At 40.0% G+C, this 24,149-nt stretch overlaps 1 protein-coding gene across 1 annotated transcript in view; it reads right to left on the reverse strand.

Annotated features, from left to right (window-relative positions):
- Nucleotides 1–24,149, reverse strand: part of Myo6 (myosin VI) — a 133,912-nt gene that overhangs the window by 19,572 nt on the left and 90,191 nt on the right. The window contains exons 15-26 of the mRNA XM_090338539.1: nt 23,058–23,130; nt 21,575–21,702; nt 18,752–18,847; nt 18,244–18,417; nt 13,799–13,837; nt 12,109–12,202; nt 11,245–11,375; nt 11,091–11,168; nt 9,018–9,147; nt 6,074–6,164; nt 4,743–4,893; nt 2,195–2,403 (exon numbers count right to left, since the gene is read on the reverse strand). Of these exons, the coding sequence (XP_090194665.1) occupies nt 2,195–2,403; nt 4,743–4,893; nt 6,074–6,164; nt 9,018–9,147; nt 11,091–11,168; nt 11,245–11,375; nt 12,109–12,202; nt 13,799–13,837; nt 18,244–18,417; nt 18,752–18,847; nt 21,575–21,702; nt 23,058–23,130 (1,394 nt within the window). The remainder of the gene's footprint in view (nt 1–2,194; nt 2,404–4,742; nt 4,894–6,073; nt 6,165–9,017; nt 9,148–11,090; nt 11,169–11,244; nt 11,376–12,108; nt 12,203–13,798; nt 13,838–18,243; nt 18,418–18,751; nt 18,848–21,574; nt 21,703–23,057; nt 23,131–24,149) is intronic.

Consider the following 24,149-nt stretch of genomic DNA (forward strand, 5'->3'; position numbering starts at 1 on the left):
AACTTCAGTTCAAACCCCTATGTATACACATACACACACACACACACACACACACACACACGCACACACACGCCACACACACATCTACCATATGATCCAGCTACTTGATTCTCAGTTTTCAATATCTCATTCTCCATGTTTTACATTCATTCTAAAAGGAGTTGACTAAACTAATAATACAGGGCCTTGTTTGAGGGAAAATGTTCACTTCATACTTGTATTGATCTCACAAACAAACTCAACAAAGCACTTTGTTGATTAACTGTCAAAGCAGAGAGGCCTCATGACAGGAGCAGAGAAACCTACTCTGAAAAGATTCTCTACTGCGCAGATGTGAGGGCAGCTGACATAACAGGTGACCCATTTTACACACGCTCTGAAGGAAATAGAAGGTCATACTCCATGTGTCTATGCAGGAAAAGGCCAGAGAAAAGTTGGAATCTCCATTGCTTAAATGAGTCAAGCATAGAAATACCAAACAATACAAAATGGTTTTCAAACTTCCGTTTTGGAAGTGAACAGCTACTAGAGAAGGAGTTGGGTCTGCAGCTTCTAGCTACTGCCTCTACCATCATTGCTATGACCTGGCAGACACATCCTCAGAGGCACGAGAGTCTTCTAAGAACAAGGAAAGAATAGACCCAGGGCCCCCTCACAAACCTCAGGGAGAGAGACCAGCAGAGAAATTCACTTGGCAGCATTTCAAGAAGGTGGTGGGTTTATGCCTCACTAACATTTGTCCTTAGACAGCTTTGGGTGTCTCTTAGTCAAATCTGGAGCTTACATCTCCATTATGTGGTTAGAGAATGTAAGTGACTGGAACACACTGGGTGAGATCGTGAAGTCTGGAGCTCATCCACCCAGCTGTTTTGATGCCCAAACTGGAAAATCACTGAACAATTTCCAGGAAGGGGACATGTGTGCAGCCATGCACTGGAGAGACGAGGGGCAGCTATAGCAGAATCAGCAGGGGATGGTGCCTCCTCAGCAATCCCCCAAGTGAGGAAAAGGGGGGGTTGGGGATGGGGAGAGGCAGACATAGCTGCCAGGCCTCTCCCATGGGGCTGTGTGTCGCTTCCTGTCTGGCTCCTCTGTAGTAGCTGACTGAAGGCAGCCTAGGAAATGACCCAGAAACAACTGACTGCTCCACTGTTCCCAGACTTTAGGAAGCTTCTGTGAAGCTAGGGAAGTCCGGGGTTCCAAAGTTGTACAGTTGAGGCAGGAGACATTAGACAAGTGAGATCCGTGCAACACCGGAGACGTATGCTGTGAACCGCAGTGGCTGTGACAAGCCATGAGGAGACACCCACAGGCAGCCATTTTTCTGGCTTATCCATACACTTCTATGATGTAGGTGTCTAACGAAAATGCTTCTAGAAACCCCTGTGATTTCCCACACCCATGGGCCGGGGGCAGGATTACAGAAGGTTCTCAATGCTCTGCTGCCTTCTTCTCTCTGCATGGCAGGACAGAGCTGAGGATTTACTAACTGCCTCATGCCCAGTCTACTACAAAAGCCCCCCTCCCCGCATCCTCCCTCCCTAGTAATTGATTCTGCTCAGCCTCCCCCCTTCTAGTATGGCTGTGCTCTGCTATTTTTCCATTTCCCTTCCAGACATCTGTTCCTTTGTCAGACATCTAGGCAGGAAATCTGACTGGATTGGGGGGTGAGGAGTGATATCTCCCAGTGTTTTTGCACCTTCCTCTTATTAAAGAAGTTCAAAGTGAAATGCTGTGTCACTCACCCTTGGCCCTCGTGTTTCAGGCACCAAGATAAAGGTTGACTGTGACATTTTGGGGCATGAAGGGTGGGATGTGACTTTTAGTGGGTGTGGCACACAGGAAAGAGAGCTGCCCACATCCTCCTAACTTCACCTGCAAGCATGTCCGTCCCGACTCTGATTTTTTTTTTTTAATTAAATTTCCCTCCTTACCACCTTCTGTTTAAGGCTTAGAGACGGATGAACCCACACAGGCCTCGGGCCTGCAGGTCAGATGTGAGTTCCAGGTCCCTTCTGCCATTGCATTAACTGGACAATTAAGTGCATTAACTGGACAATTCACTTGCTCCTTGAAGTCTAAAGGAAAGACCTGGGCCAGAGGGCCAGCCTCCCTGGGCTCTTTCAGATCAATATGGTTTTAAGTACGGTTGTTAGTCATCACCATAGCAAATCTGCAATGAGAAGTGCCTTACATCCGCCTTTCCTCCTCCTCCTTCCTTCGCCGGTGCTCGTCCTCCTCGCGCCTCCTTCTCTCCTTCTCCATCTCCTCCTGGATCCGCCGCAGCCTCTCAGCTTCTTCCTCTTGCTGCTTCTTTTTCTGCAGCGCACTGAGAAGCTGCTCGGAGCACCTCACCAGCGCGTCGTATTCTTTCTGTATCTGCTCCCTTGTCATCATGGTAGACTGCACACACAGCACCAGAATCAGACACTCAAAACGTTCCCTGTTCCCCACCACAACAGGAACGAGCGCCATGCTGAGGAAGGGCCCACCGAAATGTGGCTACTATCCAAAGTGTAGCTGTATGTGGTTTTTGTCAGGGTTCATAAAAATGATTCCAAGATGCACATAAATAGCGAGGACTAGGAAAAGCTAGCATACAACAGCCCATTATCATCATTATTTGTATATTAAATAATATTTGTACATTTCTGTTAAAAATCTCTTATCTGTGAACAGAAATACTTGACTCTTATTTTCAATCAATGAAGTCATCCAAAGTTGTAGGCATACTGTGGACAATGTAACAAAATTGCAGTCTAAAACTAGTTTTGTTTTATTATTATTTTTTTTTGCCAGTCCTGGGGCTTGAACTCAGGGCCTGAGCACCGTCCTTGGGCTTTCTCAAGGCTAGAGCTCTAGCCACAGCACCCACTTCTGATTTTTTTTTTCTATGTACGTGGTGCCGAGAAATCGAACCCGGGTCTTAGTGAATGCTAGGCAAGCACTCTACCACTAGGCCAAACTCCCGGCCCCAAAACTAGTTTTTTGGGGTTTTTTTGTTTGTTTTTTGCAGGAGAATAGGAGCCCATAGGCCTGCATTCCCAGCTACTCAGGGAGCTGAAATACAGAGAATGAGGGGGACCAAGTGTCACTTTCCATCTAGCTTCTTCGTAAAACCTGACAGAAAGACAGCCTAGAAAATGATCCAGTAACAACTGACTACTGTTGTTCAAATAGTAGTGCCTTAGTACAAAACCAGCCAGGGCAGAAAAATCCTTGAGACTCCACCTCCAAAATAACTAGCAAAAAGCAGAGCTGGAAACATAGATCAATCAACCCCCGTACCCCAAAACAACCAGTACCCCATGCCCCAGTACCACCAGAAACAAACTATTTTTAAGGACTGATTAGCTCAATTAGCCAAAGATTATTCTTTTTGATAGCCATTCAAACTGTTCCTAAGAAGTATTATGGAGAAGAGTTAGGAGTGTGACTTAGTGATAGAGTGCTTATCATGAGATGAGGAAGAGAAGGAGAAGGGGGGGAGAGAGAGGGAGGGAAGAGGAGGAGGAGGCGGAGGAGGCATTGATGAGTAAATTAATTACTACTTTTATAATGGCTAAGTAAATTACATTATAGTGTTTGTAAAGATGAGGAATTAGCAAGAACAAAGCAAGTTACATAATGGCAGAAATGTAAAATGAACTGCAGAGTAAAATGAAAAACTATGTAAAAATGTACTCAGAACGATAGAAAGGAAAATACACAACACAGAATCAATATAAACTGGTTCTGGTTCTATAAATTTTCTATAAAATGGTTCCATAAATTTCTATAAAATTTCTATAAACTGGTTCTATAAATTTTCAATAATTTAATATTACTTTTATAATTCAATAGTTTGCTTCTGGGGATTTGAGCCTGGAGCTTGGATGGAGAACACTTGTATAGCATACTCAGCAAAAAGAAAAATGAGGGCTGGGAGTTTGGCCTAGTGGTTAAAGTGCTTGCCTAGCATGCATGAAGACCCGGGTTCGATTCCTCGGTACCACATACATAGAAAAAAGCCGGAAGCGGTGCTGAGGCTCAAGTGGTACAGCTCTAGCCTTGAGAAAGTCCAAGGACAGTGCTCAGGCCCTGAGCTCAAGCCCAGGACTGGCAAAAAAAAAAAAAAAAAAAGAAAAATGAGTGAGAAAAAATAAAAATTGGTTTCAGAAGTAGAAAAGCATAAAACAAAATAATTTGCATTATTCTGCTCCAAGTCATGATATGTAAGAACTTGCCAACCAAATACAGTATTTTAGTTGTAATGAGGCCAAGTGCTGGTAGCTCACTCCAGTAAATCTATCTACAAAAGAAGCTGAGATTTTTTTTAAAAAATCATGGTTTGAAGTCACCCCTGGCAGATAAATTCAACTCTTATCTTCAATTAATCACCAAAAATCTCAGAAGTCAGAAGTATGGGTTGGGCTCAAGTGGTAGAAGACCCATCTTAAACAGAAAAAGTTAAGTGAGAGCATGAGGTCTTGAGTTCAAACTCCAGCACTAGCATAAAAAAGAAAGAAGGAAAGAAGAAAATGTGGAGAAAAATATTTTCTTAACAACAACTAAAATTAAAAATCATTTTATTATCTTTCTGCTACGAAATTTTTCAGAAAAGGAAAAAGGAAATAATAGAACAAACTTCCTCTTTGATAACTCAAAAAAAGAAGACATTTTTTTCTATACCATTTCAATACCAACCACAAAAGATACTAAGCTACATAAAAAGTCAGAGTCATTGGGTTAAAATTACAAACCTTAATTTTGGCCATCAAAGCATCAATGGAAACTTCCAGATCTTTGATCTGCTTGATCACCTCCGGCTTCCCATCCTTCAACACACTGACAACTTCATTGAACTTGTCCAGGCGTTTCTTCAGTGTGCCCACCTTCACCAGGCCGTCAATGCTGGAAAAATGGCATTTTACCAGTCAATCATTCTGCAGACTCTTCATCGTAAAACCCAAGCCCTCCACTAAGGCTACAGGCGGAGGCCCTTAGCCTCTGCCGTTTCTATGTGCTTGGATTTTATTCATGAGGGTGGGGGAACAAAAACATTAGGAGTGAAAGACTCCACCTGCTTTCCTCAGCCAGGAAGCAGCTGCTAAATCATAGAGCAATCTAGTTACCCCTTTCTGTGTGCATGTGTGCCAGTTCTGAGACTGAAACCCAAGAGTGTATGTAGGTGCAGTCAGTCCTTAGCTGTTTTGCCCAAGGCAGTTACTCTACCCCTTGAGTCACATCTCTACTTCTGACCTTTTTGAGTAGTTAATTGGAAATCAGAGTCCCACAGACTTTCCTTCCCAGGCTGGCTTTGAACCACAATTATCTCAGCATCCTGAGTAGCTAGGATTATAGGTGTGAGCCACAAAGCCTAGCTTAACTATTTCTTTGAAACAGTGTTAATTCAGTGGTTAATTCAGATCTCCAAGTATAATAACCCAAATTAGTACTAAACAATAATATATAATAATGCAATAATGTATAACATACATAACATAATACAGATTAATAAAAACTCAATTCATAACAAAACTGCAACCAAGTGAAACAAAATTATTTTATAGATAATCTGGCAAAACATGGTCAAAACATGAATGAGACTTTTTTGCCAGTCCTGGGCTTGAGCTCAGGGCCTGAGCACTGTCTCTGGACTTTCTCAAGGCTAGAGCTCTACCACTTGAGCCTCAGCACCACTTCCGGCTTTTTTTTTCTCTGTATGTGGTACCGAGGAATTGAACCCAGGTCTTTGTGCATTCTAGGCAAGCTCACTACCAGTAGGCCAAACTCCCGGGCCCATGACTGAGATTTTTAAAAAAACAGAGTCAATTTGACATTATCAAGGAACTCAAATCATCACTATAATCAAAATGACAGCTTCTCTCAGATACCTATTTCAGCTCTTTCTGTGTTTAAAGTAAGCTACTTCAAATCCTTTTGTAGTGTGAGGCAAATGATGAATAAATGAGCTCATTTGAAACAGATAACCGACTAAAATACCATCTTCTAGAGGACATGAGCTGCACGCTTTTCACTAGGATTCAGATGCACGTTCACTACACTAATCTTCAGACAATGCTCATCTTACCGAGGTTTGTGTCTCCTTTTGCAAAGCCACATTCGAACAGTCTTTTGCATTTTAATGCAAGCTTCTGCTCTGTATTTTATTTTGTTTTTCACTATGCATAAAGATAAAAGAAAATGACAGAAAAGGTTCAGTTTTAATTGAACACATGTTTTTAAAAAGCCAAACTTTCCCACCAACCAATTCTCTAGAAACATGAAACCATCATTATATTATACCAAAGACAGGAACTCCAAACATGAATTAGGAACTTAAACATGAATTTCCTATATTGGGGTGTGTGTGTGTGTGTGTGTGTGTGTGTGTGTGTATGTGGTGTTCCTGGGGCTTGAACTCAGGGCCTTACCACTTTCATTTAGATCTTTTGCTCAAGGCTGGTACTCTACCACTTCCAGCTTTCTGCTGGGTAACTGGAGGTAAGTACCTCACAGACTTTTCTGTCTGGCATGGCTTCGACCCCTTATCCTCAGTCTCCTAAGTAGCTAGGATTATAGGCATAAGATAGTGGCATCCGGCAACTTTCTATACTTTCTAAAAATGAAAGGTATATAGTTCTTGTTACTCAGGAAGCTGAGACCTAAGGATCACGGTTCAAAGCTACTCAGGCAGGAAAGTCCATGAGCCTTGAAATAACTAATGAAACAGTGGAAGTGGAGCTGTGGCCCATGTTGGAGAGCACTAGCAATGAGTCGAAAAAGCTCAAAGACAATGTCTGGGTTTTGAGTTCAAGTCCCCAGACTGGCACAAATTTTTTTAAAAAAATATAAAAGCATATCACACATGTGCCTGGACACTTTAAATGCACTATTTCCTTATATCTAGACACAGTTATCTCCCACACTGTCCAGGATCATTTTTGTTCAATGAAATGTAAATAAGTATAGCTTTTTAATAACAAGAAAAAAAGAGAAGGATTTCTTCTTTTGAGAAATCACAATGAACATAGTAAGCAGGCATCTTTTTCTAACTTCAGGCACCTGACAGATTTTCTAGGACAACATGACCTTGAAACATTCCTTCTGGCACATCCCTGTTAACATTCTGCAAAGAAGCCAGCCTGCTCCCTGTCCAAGCGTGTGAACGGGTAGAACAGCACAAATACTTTAAATCATTTGTTGTCCATCAAAATGTAATGGGGACAGCCCATGACAAATTTGCTTATATTTTACTTGGAAAGAGATTATTTTTTCTTTTACTACAGTTTTCTTTTTATCCACAGTCAAGATTCTCTTTGGTTGCATGCTTCTTGACCTTTTGGCCAAGAGAATTTTATTTTTATTTTTGTTTTTTTAATTTTATTGTATTGTTAGAGATGTACAGAGGGGCTTCCGTTACGTTTAGAAGGTAGTGAGTACATTGTTTCTTGCCCAGTTACCCCTTCCCATGTTATTCTCCCACTTTCCCTCCCAAGTCTCACTGTTCACTGGTTCAGCCTTTGTCCTTTGTCTCATGCTAAGGAAAATGAATTCGAGTATATGGAAACAAGAGGTTTATCTTTGTGGTTGCTGTCTTTAATGTGCTGTGTGAAGTTGTTTCTTTATTCTTTTGTTTTTTGTTTTTTATTTTCTCTATGGTTTATCTCCTGGTGTTGCTGTATCTGACTTTGGTGCCTGGTGTATTGTTTATTTGAATTAGGGAAGGAGAGAAAACAAGACGATGAGACAAAGGAATTTCATTTTTCTATTAAGAAGAAATGAGGTAGTGAATTCTTGTCATGTTTCCAGCATTATTTCAGGCAGTCTGGTAAGAATGGGAGGCAAATATAGTATGAAGCTAATTGAAAGGACCTCCAGGATATTGAAACAAAAGCCATATAACGAATGATTGTTGTCCTTAATGTACTATGTTATCCCTCATCTCCTTTGCTGTCCCTTGGGTATCTCATATTATTACAGTATCTCACTTTGTTATCAGATATATTGAATTTATTTGTATTTGGTTATCTGAAACTTGATAGGGCAGGGGGGAAAACCAATACGGGGAGTGGGTGGTGGGTGGGGGGAGGGTAATGGGTACCAAGACATGTGAAAGGGTATCAATGTATGTGAATTAATGCACCTTCTATCTGAAAATATCATGTAACCCTTTTATTAATTACAATAAAAAAATATATATATAAAAAAAGAATGGGAGGCAAGTATACATTTAATTAAATAGTTCTCAACAATTAGAGGTTTGCTACAGGCCTGAAAATATTCTGCCCTCATTCTTGCTTTTTAGGTCAGAGAAAGTTGCATAAACACACACAAAAGCAGCTTCGTCCAGTGCATGGAAGAATGCTCAGACCATTATCACCTTGAAATTTTAGGGTATCTTTTATGGATGCAATGCAGACAAGGAGAGTTCTGATTTAAATCTGAACCTGTGGGGGTGGTACTGGGGTCAAGGGGAATGGGAGAGAGAACTAATCAAGAGGGTGAGTTCTATATTGGACAGGGCACAATGGAGTCACACTGCTGTAACACAAGGAAACTGTTTTCATTCACTCAGATATAAAACCAGGAAGGAAGAAGACAAACAGTGGTTTAGCACAAGGCACACAACATGAAGGAAATCATATCTGTCACTTAGTATCCACCTTGAGATGACCTAGTAACATTCCACAGCCAACCACTTCCAACGGAACAAAGTCTAGATCTGGAATGAAATAGGGCTCAGGTATTTTCCAGAAGGAAAGAGAATGCATGTTTGATTATCTGGCTTTGACTCAAGGTCTCCCTATGAGCCTATGATGGTCCCAAGCTTGTGACCTTCCTGCCTTAGCCTCCATGCTAGGTTGGGTTTTTTTATGTTTTTTTTTTCTTTTTTCTGTAATTACTGGTTGTTTTTTCAGACAGGGTCTGATAAACCCAGCTCTGTAGCTCAGGCTGCCTTTTTAAACTCTCATCCCTCCCATATGCCTGGATTTTAGTCATATGCCACATCCCTGGCAAAAAAAAACACTTACGTTTGATGACCGAGAGCGAACACCACTGAACTTTCTTCCAGCGACTGCAGACTAACCAGTGATTGACTCTCTTAACCAGCTCTGCTAAGTGGTCAGGATCAGACTTCATAATCTGATCAAATTCTGCAAACTAGAAGGTAAAATAATTTAGTATCAGTATTAGAAACCAATTCATTCCAAAACACAAAGAGAGAAAATACAGTTCAAATCCCAAATATGATGTGTGTGTACACGTGTGTGCATGCTTACTACGACTAGGGCTTGAACTTGGGGCCTGGGCACTGTCCCTTAGCTTTTTTACTCAGCTGGAACTCTACCATTTGAGCCACAGCTTCACTTCCAGCTTCTGGGTGGTTAATTTTACATAAAAGTTTCACAGACTTTCCTATCTGGGCTGGCTCCAAACCACTATCCTCACGTCTCAGCCTCCTGAGTAGCCAGTATTACATGCTTGGCCCAAATCTGACTTTCTGAAAATGGTTGCATATCAATCATAGCCACCACTTAGCATAGTAAGCTCCAAGCAGTGAACTGAAATGTGGCTTTTCTTTTCCTCTTTCCTTTGGGGTCTTTTTGGGGGGTTAAATAAGGTTACTTATTGCTAGGTAGCAGATTCAATCATAAAAGTTGAAAAAAAATCGATTTTGTATTCAAAATTTATCTTTTTATTTCTTTGTTTTAAGATAGATAATATTCTCAGGAGCTGAGATGGTAAGTATAGAGAAGCATAGTATTTCCAAAATGTGCATCGATTCAGGCTAACAAAACCCCCTGCTTCACACACTGGGCTGAGGTCCTTACATGCATCCATAGCATATTCTTTATGTTATCCTTGCAGCTGTTGCGAGGCAACCAAGTTTCATACTCTCAATCTTTTTCTTTTGTTTGTTTCCTTTCTCTCCCTTTCTAAATCAACATCAATAAGCTTCATTGGTCCACTTTTACAAATATTCATAAAAAATCTTAAATGAGTTAATTATAGAGGACTAGCAAAAAGATTTTTTTTCCAGTCCTGGGGCTTGAACTCAGAGCTTGAGCACTGTCCTTGGGCTTTCTCAAAGCTAGCACTCTGCCACTTATGCCACAGCACCACTTCTGGCATTTTCTATGTATATAGTACCAAGGAATCGAACTGGGTCTTCATGCATGTTAGGCAAGCACTCAATTACTAGGTCAAACTCTCAGCCCTGGCAAAAGAATTTTTATTAATGAAAATGACAAAAAAGAACTAAGGTATCTCTGCTCTAGCCCTGTATAAGTGAAGGTCCTGTATAATTTCAGGCACCATTGAAATTACCATTGAAATAAGTGGTGCTGAGACTCAAGTGGTAGAGCTCTAGCCTTGAGAAAGCCCAAGGACAGTGCTCAGGCCCTGAGCTCAAGCCCAGGACTGGCAAAAAAAAAAAAAAAAAAAAAAAATTCAATGTTCTGATCATAACACTGAATAAAATATGACTATTACACATTGTAAATTTCTCAGAAAGAAAAAAATGTATCATATATTTCAAGCTGTTAGTACTGTACAATACTAATAACAATATAAATCATTAAACTATTACCTAAAAATATCTACTAATAAAAATAAAATATCTACTAATGCTGAGTGCTGGTGGTTCATGCCTGTAATCCTAGATACTCAGGAAGTTGAGATCTAACAATCACAGTTCAAAGTCAGCCTGGGAAGAAAAGTCTATGAGATTCTTATGTCCAAATAACCACCAGAAAACTGAAAGTGTCACTGTGGCTCAACGTGGTAGAGAGCTAGCCTGAGTAACAGGGACAGCACCCAGGCCCCAAGTTCAGGCCCCATGACTGACAAAAGAAAAAGGAAGATGAGGCAAAGGAGGAGAAGAAGGAAGAGGAAGAAGAGAAAGAAAACAAAGATGAGGAGGAGGAAGAGGAATAAGGAAGAAGCGGAGAAAGAAAGAAGGGAGGAAAGGAGGGAGGGAGGGAATGAGAAAGGAAAGAAGGAAGGAAGAAGGAAGGAAGGAAGGTAGGAAGGGAAGGGAAAGAAACCTACTACCCCTAACTAACAGAGCCATGTCATTAAATTTTAAGATAAAAAATATTTACCTTGCCAGGCCTAAAAAATACTTTCGTTAATCCAAACTTGTAATCAACTTCATTTAAGCCCAGAGCTTTAAAAAGAGCCTGGAAAATAAAAAATCCAATTAGTAATAGGAAAGAATTCATGGTTCAGAAATTTCCAATTTAGTAGCATCTGTACCTTACAAAATAGCCTTGGATCCAATCGTGCAAGTTTATCCGGCATATACTTTTTGTACATGTTGTAAAGTTCATGAAATGAAGCTCGAGATGGGAAACCACCTTGCATCAAGTCCAAAACAGACACCATGCCTAAATTCAGAAACACATAGTATCAGGCCCATCCCTGGACAGAAGCTCAGAGTAACTTACAATGACCAACTACCTTATGAATAAAAAAGGAACAATTTACTAGAAGAGACAACTTAGAGCAATGATATCATTCTAGTCAACACACCCAAACAATCTACCACCTGCAACTTCTCCAGCGCAAAGCCATCTATAGCTAGTATACTGCTCTCCAGAATGCTGGAGTCTAGTTCACATCTCTTTAGAATCTCGATTTCAGTTAATATACAAAGCGAAGCCCTGCACTTGGCCATTTTCTATGGACTGAGGTCAATTTTACAACAGGATTCCTGATAGTCTTCCCTCCAAAATATTCAAACACAAGTTTTCCCATGTGGTTCAATAAAAACTGGAGAGTTCACTAACAAAAACAAAAAAGTTTTATTTCATAATAAATTGTATCCCACTATTGCTCAAATAATTTGCCATCTATGCTTTTCTTGTAGCTAAGAGATATGCTTTAAAAAAGTTCTCATAGTACTTGAAGTGATCATGAGGTAACGGTAAATTATGTGAATTGATGCATATAGTTCTGTACATACTGGCCCCATTCAACTCTACTGAAGGACCAGTGTGCACCTGGCATGCTTGATATCTTGGACTTCATCCTCAACAGTACAAAAAAAATCAGTAAGTAATACCTGAGTTATAACTACTGACATACACAGTGAACCAGATTTGGAAAATATGGAAATACCTGAACACTGAAGCTGAGACAGAATCTGAGCCCCTTCAAAGTGGTGGCTTGTCATCTTTAAATTAGGCTTGATGCAGCGAATAAAGCTTGCTCCCTGGAGAGGGGAAAGGCAGGTTTTGAGATAGCACATATAACATGGTTACTTTTTGTTTCAGGGAATAACAGCAAGCCTTAGAGAATATTAAAATTAGTACATGCAAATCACCAAAGAATATAAAGATTTATTATCATACTTGTATTGTTTAAAGCCTAAACTACATAGGAGACTGTCTCAAAAAAAAAAAAAAAGCTGGGTGCAGTGGCTCAAACCTATAATCTTAGCTACTCAGGAGGCTGAGATCTTAGAATCAAGGTTCAAAGCCAGCCCGGGCACAAAAGAACCTGAGACTCTTATCTCCAATTAACTTCTAGAAAATGGGAAGTGGGGCTTGGCTAAAGGGTAGGGTGGTAGCCTTGAGCTGAACAGCTCAGGGACAACTACCAGGCCAAGTTCAAGCCCTATGACCCACAAAGACAACACAAAACAAGGGTTGGGGCTACAGCTTAGTGACAGAGTGCTGCCACTAGGTACAATTCCCATCACTACAGGGGAAACAAAAGAAAGGAAAAGAAAAAAATCTCAGGTTGAACCACTAAAATGCATAGTTGAAATATAAGCCCTTAACAAATTTTGCCTTTATAAAGTTATAGAGACATAAAACTGCTGGGATTATTTTTTTTGTTCGCGTCAAAACAGCAAGAATAACACAATGAAATTAAATTACATGCCCTATACATAATCCTAAAAAAATAATATCCTCTTTCTTCATAGTTATTCATTCTTCTCACCTTTATGAAAGATAGTTTTGATAAAGAGTTCCATGTATTTATAAAATAATGTGACTTCACATACATACCTTTCTTCAGAACAACCAACCAAAACAGTAACCATTTTAGAAACTAAGTTCTTTGCTTTCTTTTTTAGCAGTACTAGAGTTCAGAACTTAGGGCTTTGTACTTGCTAGGCAGTTGCTCTACCACTTGAGCTACATATCCTTTCTACTTTAGTTATTTTTCAATTAGTCTCTCTTTTCCTTTCCTTTTCTTTTTTCGATTTCGTATTTGTTTTTGGTGCTGTTCCTGGCGCTTGAACTCGGGGCCTTGGTGCTGTCTCTTAGCATTTTTTAATCAAGGCTAGCACTCTTCCACTTGAGTCACAGTTCCACCTTGTTTTTTCAGTGATTGATCAGAGGTAAGAGTTTCACAGACTTTCCTGCGCAGGCTGGCTTCAAATCATGATCCTCAGATCTCAGTCTCTAGAGTGGCTAGAATCGATCACAGGGGTGAGTCATGGCACCAGGTGGGGTCTCTCATTTTTGCCAGGGGCCTGCCTTTAGACTTCAGTCTTCTACCTACACCTACCACATATCTGGCATTACATGTGCATGCCACCACAGCCAGCTCATTGTTGAGATGTTGACTTTTTTTTTGCCCAGACTGACTTAAAACTGCAATCCTATTTATACCTGCCAAATAGCTAAGATGACTGGCATAATATATTCCACCTGGCTTTTTAAAAACGAATTTCTTTTTAATGAGAGGGAAATGGTTTAAAATATACTTCTCATCATTCAGGGATTATTGTTCTAATTGCTAGTAATGGTTCCAGAGGATCATCAAAAAGCCATGGTTTGTTTTTAAGCACACTCACCGTACTTCGAAGTTTATCCAGAAGCAAATTTAACTGTGTCTGTAAAAGAAAGGAGAATGGTTCATTTGAGAGAGAAAGCTCGTGGTGGGGTGAGTTCATGCTCAGTCTCCATGACATGCACAGATAACATTCACATACAACACATCACAACGCGACCACCGCCAGCGCACAGACTGGCAGAGAGCACCATGCAGTCAAGGGCACATACGGAATTAAAATAACAAGACTTTTGTCATCAGAAAGGGGTAATGCTACCATGCATTCATCTCTGCAGGGAAGAGGAAGGAGGAGACATCTGCAGACCATGAAGGAAGTAAATGAGAGGATGCGGGTGCGTTCACTGAGATCAGCGGCGTTGTGTTTGAACACACAGCAAGCGAAGTGTAAACTGAAGACTGAGGGTGGTGTATATGTAACCATTAGCATACACAAAATTCTTTGGTTGAGCTATAGGAATATTCTTTGCTATTTTAAAATATCTGGCATTTCGAATGTTTTCTAAAACTTTTTGTTTTCCAAAATGAAGTTGACAATGAATATTATGTGACTATGTTGTTACTACTTCTCTACATTTTTAATATTAATAGTTATTATTTATCATCATTCAAGATATTAACATTTTTATGTGCTTTACTGCTCTGCAAAATAAACTGTAGAAATCTTTACCTGGATTTCTTTATTGAGATACTCATACAATTTAGAAAAGATAGAGTTTTTTTGTTTGTTTCTCCTTTTTTTAGTATTTTTTTGTAGTACCAGGGTTTAAACTCACAGCTACCCAGTTTCTAGGCAGCCTTTCTTTGCTCTCATTGTTTCTTTTCAGATGAAGTCTCCCACTGTTGCCCCAACAGTCCCCTGAGACCACAATCATCCTTCCTGCGCAGCTCAAGTGGCTGGAATTACAATGCTGAAGCGAAGCTCTACCACAGGTATTTTATTTTGATGAGAAAAGTCACAGATCAGTCATGTTAGCTTTTTTGTTCATTTGTTTGTGGAGCTTCAACTCTGGGCCTGTGTGTTGTCCCTGAGCTCTTCAGCTCAAAGCAAGTGCTCTACCATGTTGAGTCACAATGCCACTACCAGTTTTCTGATGGATAATTACACAGAGGAGTCTCACAGACTTTTTTTTCTCAGGCTTGCTTTGAACCATGATCCTTAAATCTCAGCCTCCTATGTAACTAGGATTACAGCCATGAGCCACTAGTGCTCAGCTGTCATGTTAGTTTTCTATGTTCGCTGGCCTTGAGTAGAAATGTTCCCAAATAGCTAAGGTCACACTAAGATATCAATTCTTAAATTAATATATTAATCATAGGTACAATTTACAGTATATATGTATGCTTTTATGTGCTCAAAACTTTTCAAGAGCATCACTGTACTTAGGAACATATTACCCTCATTATACAGGTCAGGCAGTGAAATCCAAGGAGATAAGGATTTGTCCATAATCATGGAGCAAGTCATAACAACATTTTACATTTTCCTATGTGTGACACAAATGTATGGCTCCATATTACAAGCTTAAGGTGAAGAGATCAAATCATCCCCACTTATCTGGTTGGCAGAGTTATGACGCCTTTAATCAGCCTGGACTCTGCCAGAAAAGCAAGCAGGACAGCCACTGGTATGGAAAGAAAATAAGCTGACCTAAATCCAAGCACCATCACCCACAGACTAATCTTGGCATCTCCCTCCTCAAATAAGATGGAGTCACAGATTAGAAAAAGAAACAAAACTCAACTAATAACAGTGGGGGAAAAAAGAAAAAAATCAATTTTCAAAGAACAGAAAAGTAAAAAAAGAAAGAGAAAGCTCTGAGCAACTCATGTTTCTTCAATGCTATATTTTAGTTTTAAAACATACAAACAACCATTACGTTTAAATGTGTTTTTTTTTTTCATCAAGAATTCCTTTTTCTAAAGTATTAACAGTTAGAAGGGCTGTTTAGTAATGTGGAATGATGCTTTGGGAGGGGCTCTGGGCCCCTGAGACGGGGTAACAGAGCATCATACTGGACTGGCTGTGCTGTGGTTACCTCAGACACTTCAAACTAAAATATGAACTAGGGCTGGGAATGTGGCTTAGTGGTGGAGTGCTTGCCTAGCATGCACGAAGCCGGGACTCCTCAGCACCACATAAATAGAAAAAGCCAGAAGTGGCACTGTGGCTAAAGTGGTAGAGTACTAGCCTTGAGCAAAAAAGCTCAGAGACAGTGCCCAGACCCTGAGTTTAAGCACTAGGACTGGCATAAATCAAATAAAGTATTAAAATTAAGGATCACATTTCACATCAAAGTATCACACAGATACATTGTGTATACAGGAAATATTTATTAATAATATCATTCAGTTAAGCCTTCAGCAGTTAATGCAAAAAGTATGTAATTGTTTGTTCCTTTGCTTGTTTCTGTACTGGGGCTTGAACCCAGGGCACTGAGCTCTAGAGGCTGGTGCTCTACCACTTGAGCCACGCCCCTACTTTTTGCTTTTTCCTGGTTAACTGGAAATAAGAACCTCATGAGTTTTTCTGTCCAGGCTGGCTTCAGTCCTCAGATCTCTGCCTTCTAAGTAGCTAGAATTATAGGCATAAGCCACCATTGCCTGGTTAAAATGTTACTCTTGTAAATCGTTCTAAGACATTTTTAGGCTCAATGAAGATGATGCAACTCAAAGAGAAATTTTCATTTTCATTTTTATTCATATTACCTAAAATTTTAGTATGTTCTTACTAGCAACACTATATTATTACAGCAGGAATATACATAATAAATGACATCCACTTCAATTAAGCAAATGCATTTTTCTTTTGAGATGGAGTCTTGCTTTGCTGCCTAGATTGGCGACTCCTGGGCCCAAATGATCTTCCTACCTCTATTTCCCAAATAATGTGGGGCTACAGGTGTGCACTACCACATACACACCAAGTTTTACTGCTCTAAAACCAATCTACTAGCCAGGCATTGGTAGTTTATCCCTGTAATCCTAGCTGCTTAAGAGGCTGAGACCTGAGGACTGAAGATCAAAGCTAGTCTGTACAAGAAAATGCATGAGACTATTATCTCCACTTAACCACCAAACAGCCAGAAGTGGAGCTATAGAGCTCTGAGCGAAAGGCTAAGCTGGCACAAAAACAAAACAAAACAAATTCTTTAAAAGCCTATTCAAGAATAGAAAATTATTCAAATGAAATTATTGCTTATTAAGTACATTAGGAACGCCTAATTAATAGATACAATTTTAAGACAAAATTCAAAGCTTTTTTTAAATTTGTTCATTTAAAAATGTATTATGAGCTTTTTCCTATACTTGAGTTTTTAAAAGCCTTATCAAATTACATACTTGGGGCCCATTAAATCTAAAAGAAGTTGTATACTACTAGTTATATAGTGAAATTCTGATATTAAATATTGTTCCTGATTTATCATTTTAATATTTAACATACATATTTTATAAAGCAAATATGGACTTTTGTTATAAATAGAAGAGCAATACTTTATGGAAATATAGAAAAATTTAATTTCATTTCTATTACTACTTTTAAGCACTTATAAACAAGTACATGGTTTGTGTAAGTGTATCAGTACTTGGGCTTGAACTCAGGGTTTTGCTGGCGTTTTCCAACAAAACTGGTATTCCACCACTTAAGTCATGTCTCCACCTCCCCATTTCTTCATCGTATCCCTTATAGGTCTTTGTTTGTGGAAAGGGTTTTTTTTTAAGTAAAAGGTTTAAAGGTTGTTTCTAATATACTAAATGCTCAATAATTATAACCAATTAATAGCATTCCATTTCTAAGACAACTCCTTCTCCACTTTCTAAGAATTACTGATCCAAAACTAACAAAACAGATGAAATACTCTTTCATGTTAAATAAGCACTTTAACAAGCTTGCCACACCTGAGCCTTTATCTGTCACGGACATTATCGAAAGCTTTCATTCCTGTTTAGTGTCATGTGCATGCTCTGAACACCACTGTGAGAAGAAAGCACCTGGAAACAAGTTACACGCTTGCAGTGAGCTCTCGATAACATACCCAGCCAAGGGATGGGTGGGGTCCCCGAGGCTGTGGTTACCTGGAGGCCCCGCTGGGCCTGATTTTCCTCTCAACTAGTTCTCTCTAGCCATTCGGAGCTAAAGCAAAACTGCTGAAGGAAGAAGACAGAAAACACAAGGAAGAGAGAAGATTTGAAGGTCAACCACATAATAGGCAGCAGCAGGAACCCTGGGTGTTCTACGCCCCTCAAAAGGACTCCATCCTAGCTTTGCTGTGTGCTCAGCCCCTGGGCTCTGTCAGGCCCTGTCATAGCCCAGGTATAAACACTGCAGATCTTCACCTTGCACTGAAGGCATTTCTGACTGTCATTTACATTATCCACTTTAGAATACAGAACTATATATGTTATTTTAAATGCAATTTAAAAAAAAAACTCGTTTAATATAAATACCTTAAATTTGTTTCCCACACTGATGAAGCTAAGTTTTCCAGCTTTCTGTTTCGTATCTTTGTTGTTATTTGTAGACGATTCAAATAATTCCCGTATAAACTTATCTCTGGATTCACATATTAAGGATTCCAGAGACATATGTAATGCGTCATTATTTTTCTCCACAAACTGGGTCTGCAAGTGAAAGCAAAGGGAACAGTTCAGTTTAGCTGAAATAAAACCCCCAAATCTCAGCTCTGCCTAAAAGACCTTTCTGTGACAACTCAAATGATCATATCCCAGCCACTCAACACTACTTCCACAAGGTGAGGGTGGGTAATTAGCACCCAAGTGTGGCTGGTGCACTGAGAGACAGAATTGCTAGTTTCATTTCCTCAAAGTGAAGATTTAAGTTGCCATTCCAAGTTGGAGGGGGAGGGGCGGGGGTGGGGGAGAGGATGGACACAGGATACCAGACCACAGCACAGCTCTCACATGTAGAGGTTTTGTGCTTAGAAATCACACTCACTGTTTCATAGCACACAGCCCCTGCAAAGTGCCGGATAATAAAACCTTCATCATCTCTGAGATTCCGATGAACTGCCAGCTTAGATTTCCTGGGAATCTGGAAGACAATACATGTAGGTGCTACAAACTTTCCTTTGGACAACATTAAATGGAGAATAAATTTTAAAAGAAATCATGCTTTTTAATAATTGTACTGCTTCTGAACATCTAAACATCGCTCGAGCTACAAGTGAAATCTAAAAAATACTTGGTTGTAATCTCTAAAAGAGAAAAAAAGTTAGGTGTTATGTCCGACATACCCCCCCACACATACATGTACACATATGCTACTCGAACTCACATGTAAAACATAATAGACACTTTACACAGCTTCCATCTAAAGCAGTAGTGTTTGATCCTCATGCTGATTAGAATTATTCCGAGAACGTTAAACCTCCAAAGCACGTGACATTTGTTTTATGGAATTCTCATGTGCAGCCAGGTAAGGAAACGCCTGAACTCAGCACAGGAACTCGGCCACAGTGTCAAAACCAACAGGTTTTGAACAGGTTCTTGGACAAAGAACCTGCATCTTTCTCAAGGAAATTACATCACTTTAGGGGTTTTAACTGTAGGAGCTTGTGTTTGGGTTAAAGTTTCTGAAGTGCTTTCACATATGTGACCACATCTCATTCTCACCACATCCTCATCCTCAGCCTATCATTGTGTGTGTGTGTGTGTGTGTGTGTGTGTGTGTGTGTGTGTGTGTGTGTGTGTGTGTGTGTGTGTGTGTCCTGGGACTTGAACTCTAGTCCTGGGCTCTGTCTGTAAATCCTTGTGCTCAAATATAGTGCTCTACCACTTGAGCCACAGCTACACGTCTGACACCCCTCCCCCGCACCCCGCCATGTGTCTTCTCTCCTATAGCTTGCAGAAACTACTGGAATTAAATGCAAGTGTTCAAGTAACTGCACTCCAACAGTGCCTATGCTAAGAGTTCTTTATTTGGCAGTCCCAAAGAAATATCAAGTACCAGTCTACATAATGTGGAGTTATGTGCTGTGTTGCTCTGATTCGTCCTTCCCCATGCTTCACTCGGCTGTCCTTTGCATTACATGTCTCAAAGGTCCTGAGCACAGTTTTGCAGACTAGATCTGTGGCCCCCTTGGAAAGGTAACTGTGGGTCTTCAAGCTGTCGTAATGAAGACCAGAGAGCTGTCAACACAGAGAATTCCACAAATACTTTCAGTATGAGAATGGACTCTGTGAAGAACACAGGCTGTTTCCATGTCCACTGAAGTAAGAGTGTCGTAGCTAGGAGGCAGTGAAAGGCCAAGTCAGCTGAGCAGGCAGCCAGCCCAGGATTCCAGATCACAGAAGAGTTACCACAACCACATCTGTTTTTCAAGTAAATCCATTTGTGGTTTGTGTTTTTTTTTTAACATTTTTTTCTTTTTTGGCTGTTGTTTATCATTGAGTAGCAAGCAATGCCTGATGTGTGTATGCACTGGAATATGTCAATCACGAAAGGAAGTAAAAACACTTGTTACTATTTAAATAACTCCTAAGATCATCAGAGCAATAGCCTCTATGCTACAACAATAATTCCCAGGAAAGGAGATGTTTGCCTGCTAGCACCCCAATTCTAAAAGTGACTCCTTCCTTCCTCTCTTTTCACGGGATGACTGAGGAGGAGGGTGAGGAAAGGCAGCACAATGCTGAGCTCTGCAGTGGAAATGGCATCCTTGTTGCTTGTGCCTGCCTGGCTCTTTCTGGATGTGAGGGTGAAGTCCCACTTGTAGGATCTCAGGGGGTGACGGCTAAGTGGGGAGACTCACCAAAATTTACACAAGCACGGGGAGAACTTCAACTTGAAGCAGGCTTGGGAACCTGGCCCTCAACCTTTTCAAGAGCATGCCCCTACTCATTTCTACTGTCTGTGTCTAGTTTCCCTTTGCAACACACCACCTAATCCTAGTGCTTCAGCTTCCATTTCCCTCTCTGAGTGCATTTCCTTCTCAAAACTCCTAGAAGAAGACCAGAATGAACTGGCCTCCACCACTTCATCCAGGTTTCTTCCACTAGAGTTCTAAAGCACGCATGTGATCTACCTGTCACCACCTAGATCGTGTGATACAAAACAAAGGTGCTGAAGACCACTTAATTCAGAAGGAAGAATACGATGAGACCAATAGATAAATCTCTTCCTATGCCTTAGACAGACAAAATTTTCTTCCCATCCAGAGAAAGAACGTTGAATCTTGATTATATAGAGTTTTACCATTATAGATATATACATAGATAAAAACCGATATAGGCAGATAATCGATATATGAATACACAAGAGATAGGTGATAGACAGAAATATGATGGATTGATGATAGATGAATAGATGATAGATAAACAGATAGATAGGTAGATAGATGAACGGATCAATTACATATGATAAATATATACACACGACAGATAGATGACGAAGAGAGATGATAGATAAACAGACTGATATAGAAAGGCAGAAAGCTAGGTATGGTAGATATGTAATGAAGGGGTAGATTACATGGTAAATATATATACACAGGAAACACACATGTCTGACATAGATATGACAGATGGATAGATATCAATTGATATGTAATTGTTAGATAAATAATAATTACAGACAATAGATATATAATAGACAGACAGATAGCAGATGAATAGAGCTTATCTACAGAGCATGCTGTGCCATCACTGCTCTACATCTCACATGACTATGCTTCTGTCTTACAATGTCATATGTGTAGTAGTCTGATCACAGATCTACTCCCACCCCCAGCCCAATGTGCATATTAGATGGAGAACTCACAGTGAGTCGGAAATGGTCCTTGTGCTTCTGGTGAACGGCAGACGTGAAGTGCTGGTCACTGGGCTGGGGAAGGCGATTCTCTTCATCCAAAATATCCAGTATTCCCACTAACTTCACTTCAATTAAGTCTATTTCAAAAGTCAAAATACTCACGATAGGATAAACAAAAACCCTTAACAGTTCACTAGTCACAAATTTCATAGGACTGGTTACAAACAATATGACAGACAATCCTCTGAAAGTCTTCTCTCAAAGGGGATTGAGAGCAAATGGATTTTAACTTCAAATCCAGCCCCTTGTTGGAAGGTAACATCATTCCTTTAATACAGGTTTCAGAAAAACAACACCATAAAGAAGGTGAACAAAGTAAACGCCACTCCATTTCTAAGCCAGGATCATAGGCTGAGAACTAGAAATTGTCCCTCACCCAGCCAATTCCCCCACTGAAAATGAGTAAAACTACAGAAGGTTTTGCCTGCCCAACATTTTAACACTGCTTGTATATCAAAAGCTTTCTGTCTGTTCAAAAGTTTGCTGTCTGTTCAAAGTATAAAATTTAAACTCCTAAACAAAGTATATACAAACTATTGACTGGGACAGAGCTGAATTGAGCAGGAAGAGAAATCAAGATTCTAACTAAGCCAGTCTGAAAAGGATAGTTTGGGCAACTGGTGGTGGCAAGAGTGTGGTGACGTAAGCTGGTAATATATGTGACAGCATAGTCACACATGGAGGAAGAGATTAGGAAATAAGCTGAAGACACTAGAAGGGGAGGGACCCCCCACCCAAACCGCCAATCACACAGTCAAAGGCACTGAAATAAGACAAGGGATTGCTGAGGGCCAGGAAGGAAAAGATGTAAGGGGATATCACTAGTAATATAATGTTATATTGTGGACTTGTGGAACCCCAGAGGGCCCCTTGCAGCTGGAGCAATGCTGGCCTGGGCTCTACAGGCCTGAAGAGCCCCAGAAAACCTTGCTACCTAAAGTGACACAGCCACCGAGGCCGCCTCCTCACTGGCTTGCACATTAATTATAGACGAGACTTTAGAAAAGGCTTGTTTTGATACCTAGAAAAATTACTTCTGAACAATACTAAACAAGTAAACTTCTTGCCAAGCGCTGGTAGCTCATGCCTGTAATCTTGCTCAACAGTCTGAGATCTGAGAATCACAGTTTGAAGCCAGCCGAGGAAGAAAATCCAAGAGACTTAGAATCTTATCCCCAGTTGATCACCAAAAAGCCAGAAGTAGAGGTATGGCTCAAATGGCTCTGAGCATCAAAGCAAAGTTAGAATGTGAAACCCTCACTTCAAGCCCCAGTAGCAGCACCCCCCAAAAAAAAGGGTAGACCTCTCTCAAATACCACAGTTCCAACCCCGTAACTGTTGATGTGTGTAAAATCAGAGCTCAGAAAAGTTCTTGTAAATGTATGTCATTGTGTATATCCCACGCTTCTCACAAGTCAAAACCAATACATACCTATACAGTCCTGATTATCCACATAATGAACTTCATTCACACCCAGACCTTCCTTCTGATATAGTTCTTGTTCCTGTAAATAAAATGATGATAATTACAGCCATGAAAATATTCATGCAATATGGAATAGTGCTGATGTTTTACCACATTTCTCATCATTATATCTATGAATTCAAATGCAAAAATTTACACCAGCTAATATAACCCTAAATGCTTCACCAAAGACAGATCAAGCTTTGATACACAGACAGGCACTGAAATCAAGCAAACAGAAATTAACTGCAAATAGGCTCAAATTTACACACAGCAATGTAATATACAATGATCTATATTAGAAATACTAAATATTTTCTGAAAAGAAATTTAATTTGGAAAAATAATCTATAAGTGAAAACTAAGTTCATGTATACTCATATCTTTTTCTTAAAAAAAAAAGTAAAGGAGGTTATCAGATGGATGGCCCATTACGTTAGTTAATGTGCCCTAATATTTTCTTTCCGAATATCTAAATCTTGTCTCCCTTGAACTGTACTAGAAAAGTTTACTGACATTCTAGAAGGTACTGTCCACTTGTGTCTAGTTTAAATTTGAAATCCATTTGACATAAAGATTATAAAAGAGGGTGACTGTGGCTCACGACTGTAATCCTAGCTACGAAGGAGGCTGCCATCTGAGGATCACACTTTGAATCCAGTCTAGGCAGGAAAGTTTGTGAGACTATTACGTCAAATTAACCACCAAAAAGGGCAATTATCAAAAGAAACTATGACAAAAAGATTATTGAGTTGTACATTTTAAACACCATCTGCTCTTTTGTTGAGTGTGCAATAAAGAATCCTCCAGTGGAATAAAAAAAAATTAACCACCAAAAAGCCAGAAGTGGAGCTGTGGCTCAAATGGCAGAGAACCAGCTTTGAACATAAAAAGTTCAAGAGACAGGGGCCAGGAGTTTGGCCTAGTGGTTAAAGTGCTTGCCTAGCATGCATGAAGACCTGGGTTCGATTCCTTGGTATCACATACATAGAAAAAAAGCCGCAAGTGGTGCTGAGGCTCAAGTGGTACAGCTCTAGCCTTGAGAAAGTCCAAGGACAG

Source organism: Megascapheus bottae, chromosome 8 (genome assembly GCF_031878675.1).
Source record: "Megascapheus bottae isolate mThoBot1 chromosome 8, mThoBot2.hap1, whole genome shotgun sequence".
Classification (NCBI taxonomy): domain Eukaryota; kingdom Metazoa; phylum Chordata; class Mammalia; order Rodentia; family Geomyidae; genus Megascapheus; species Megascapheus bottae.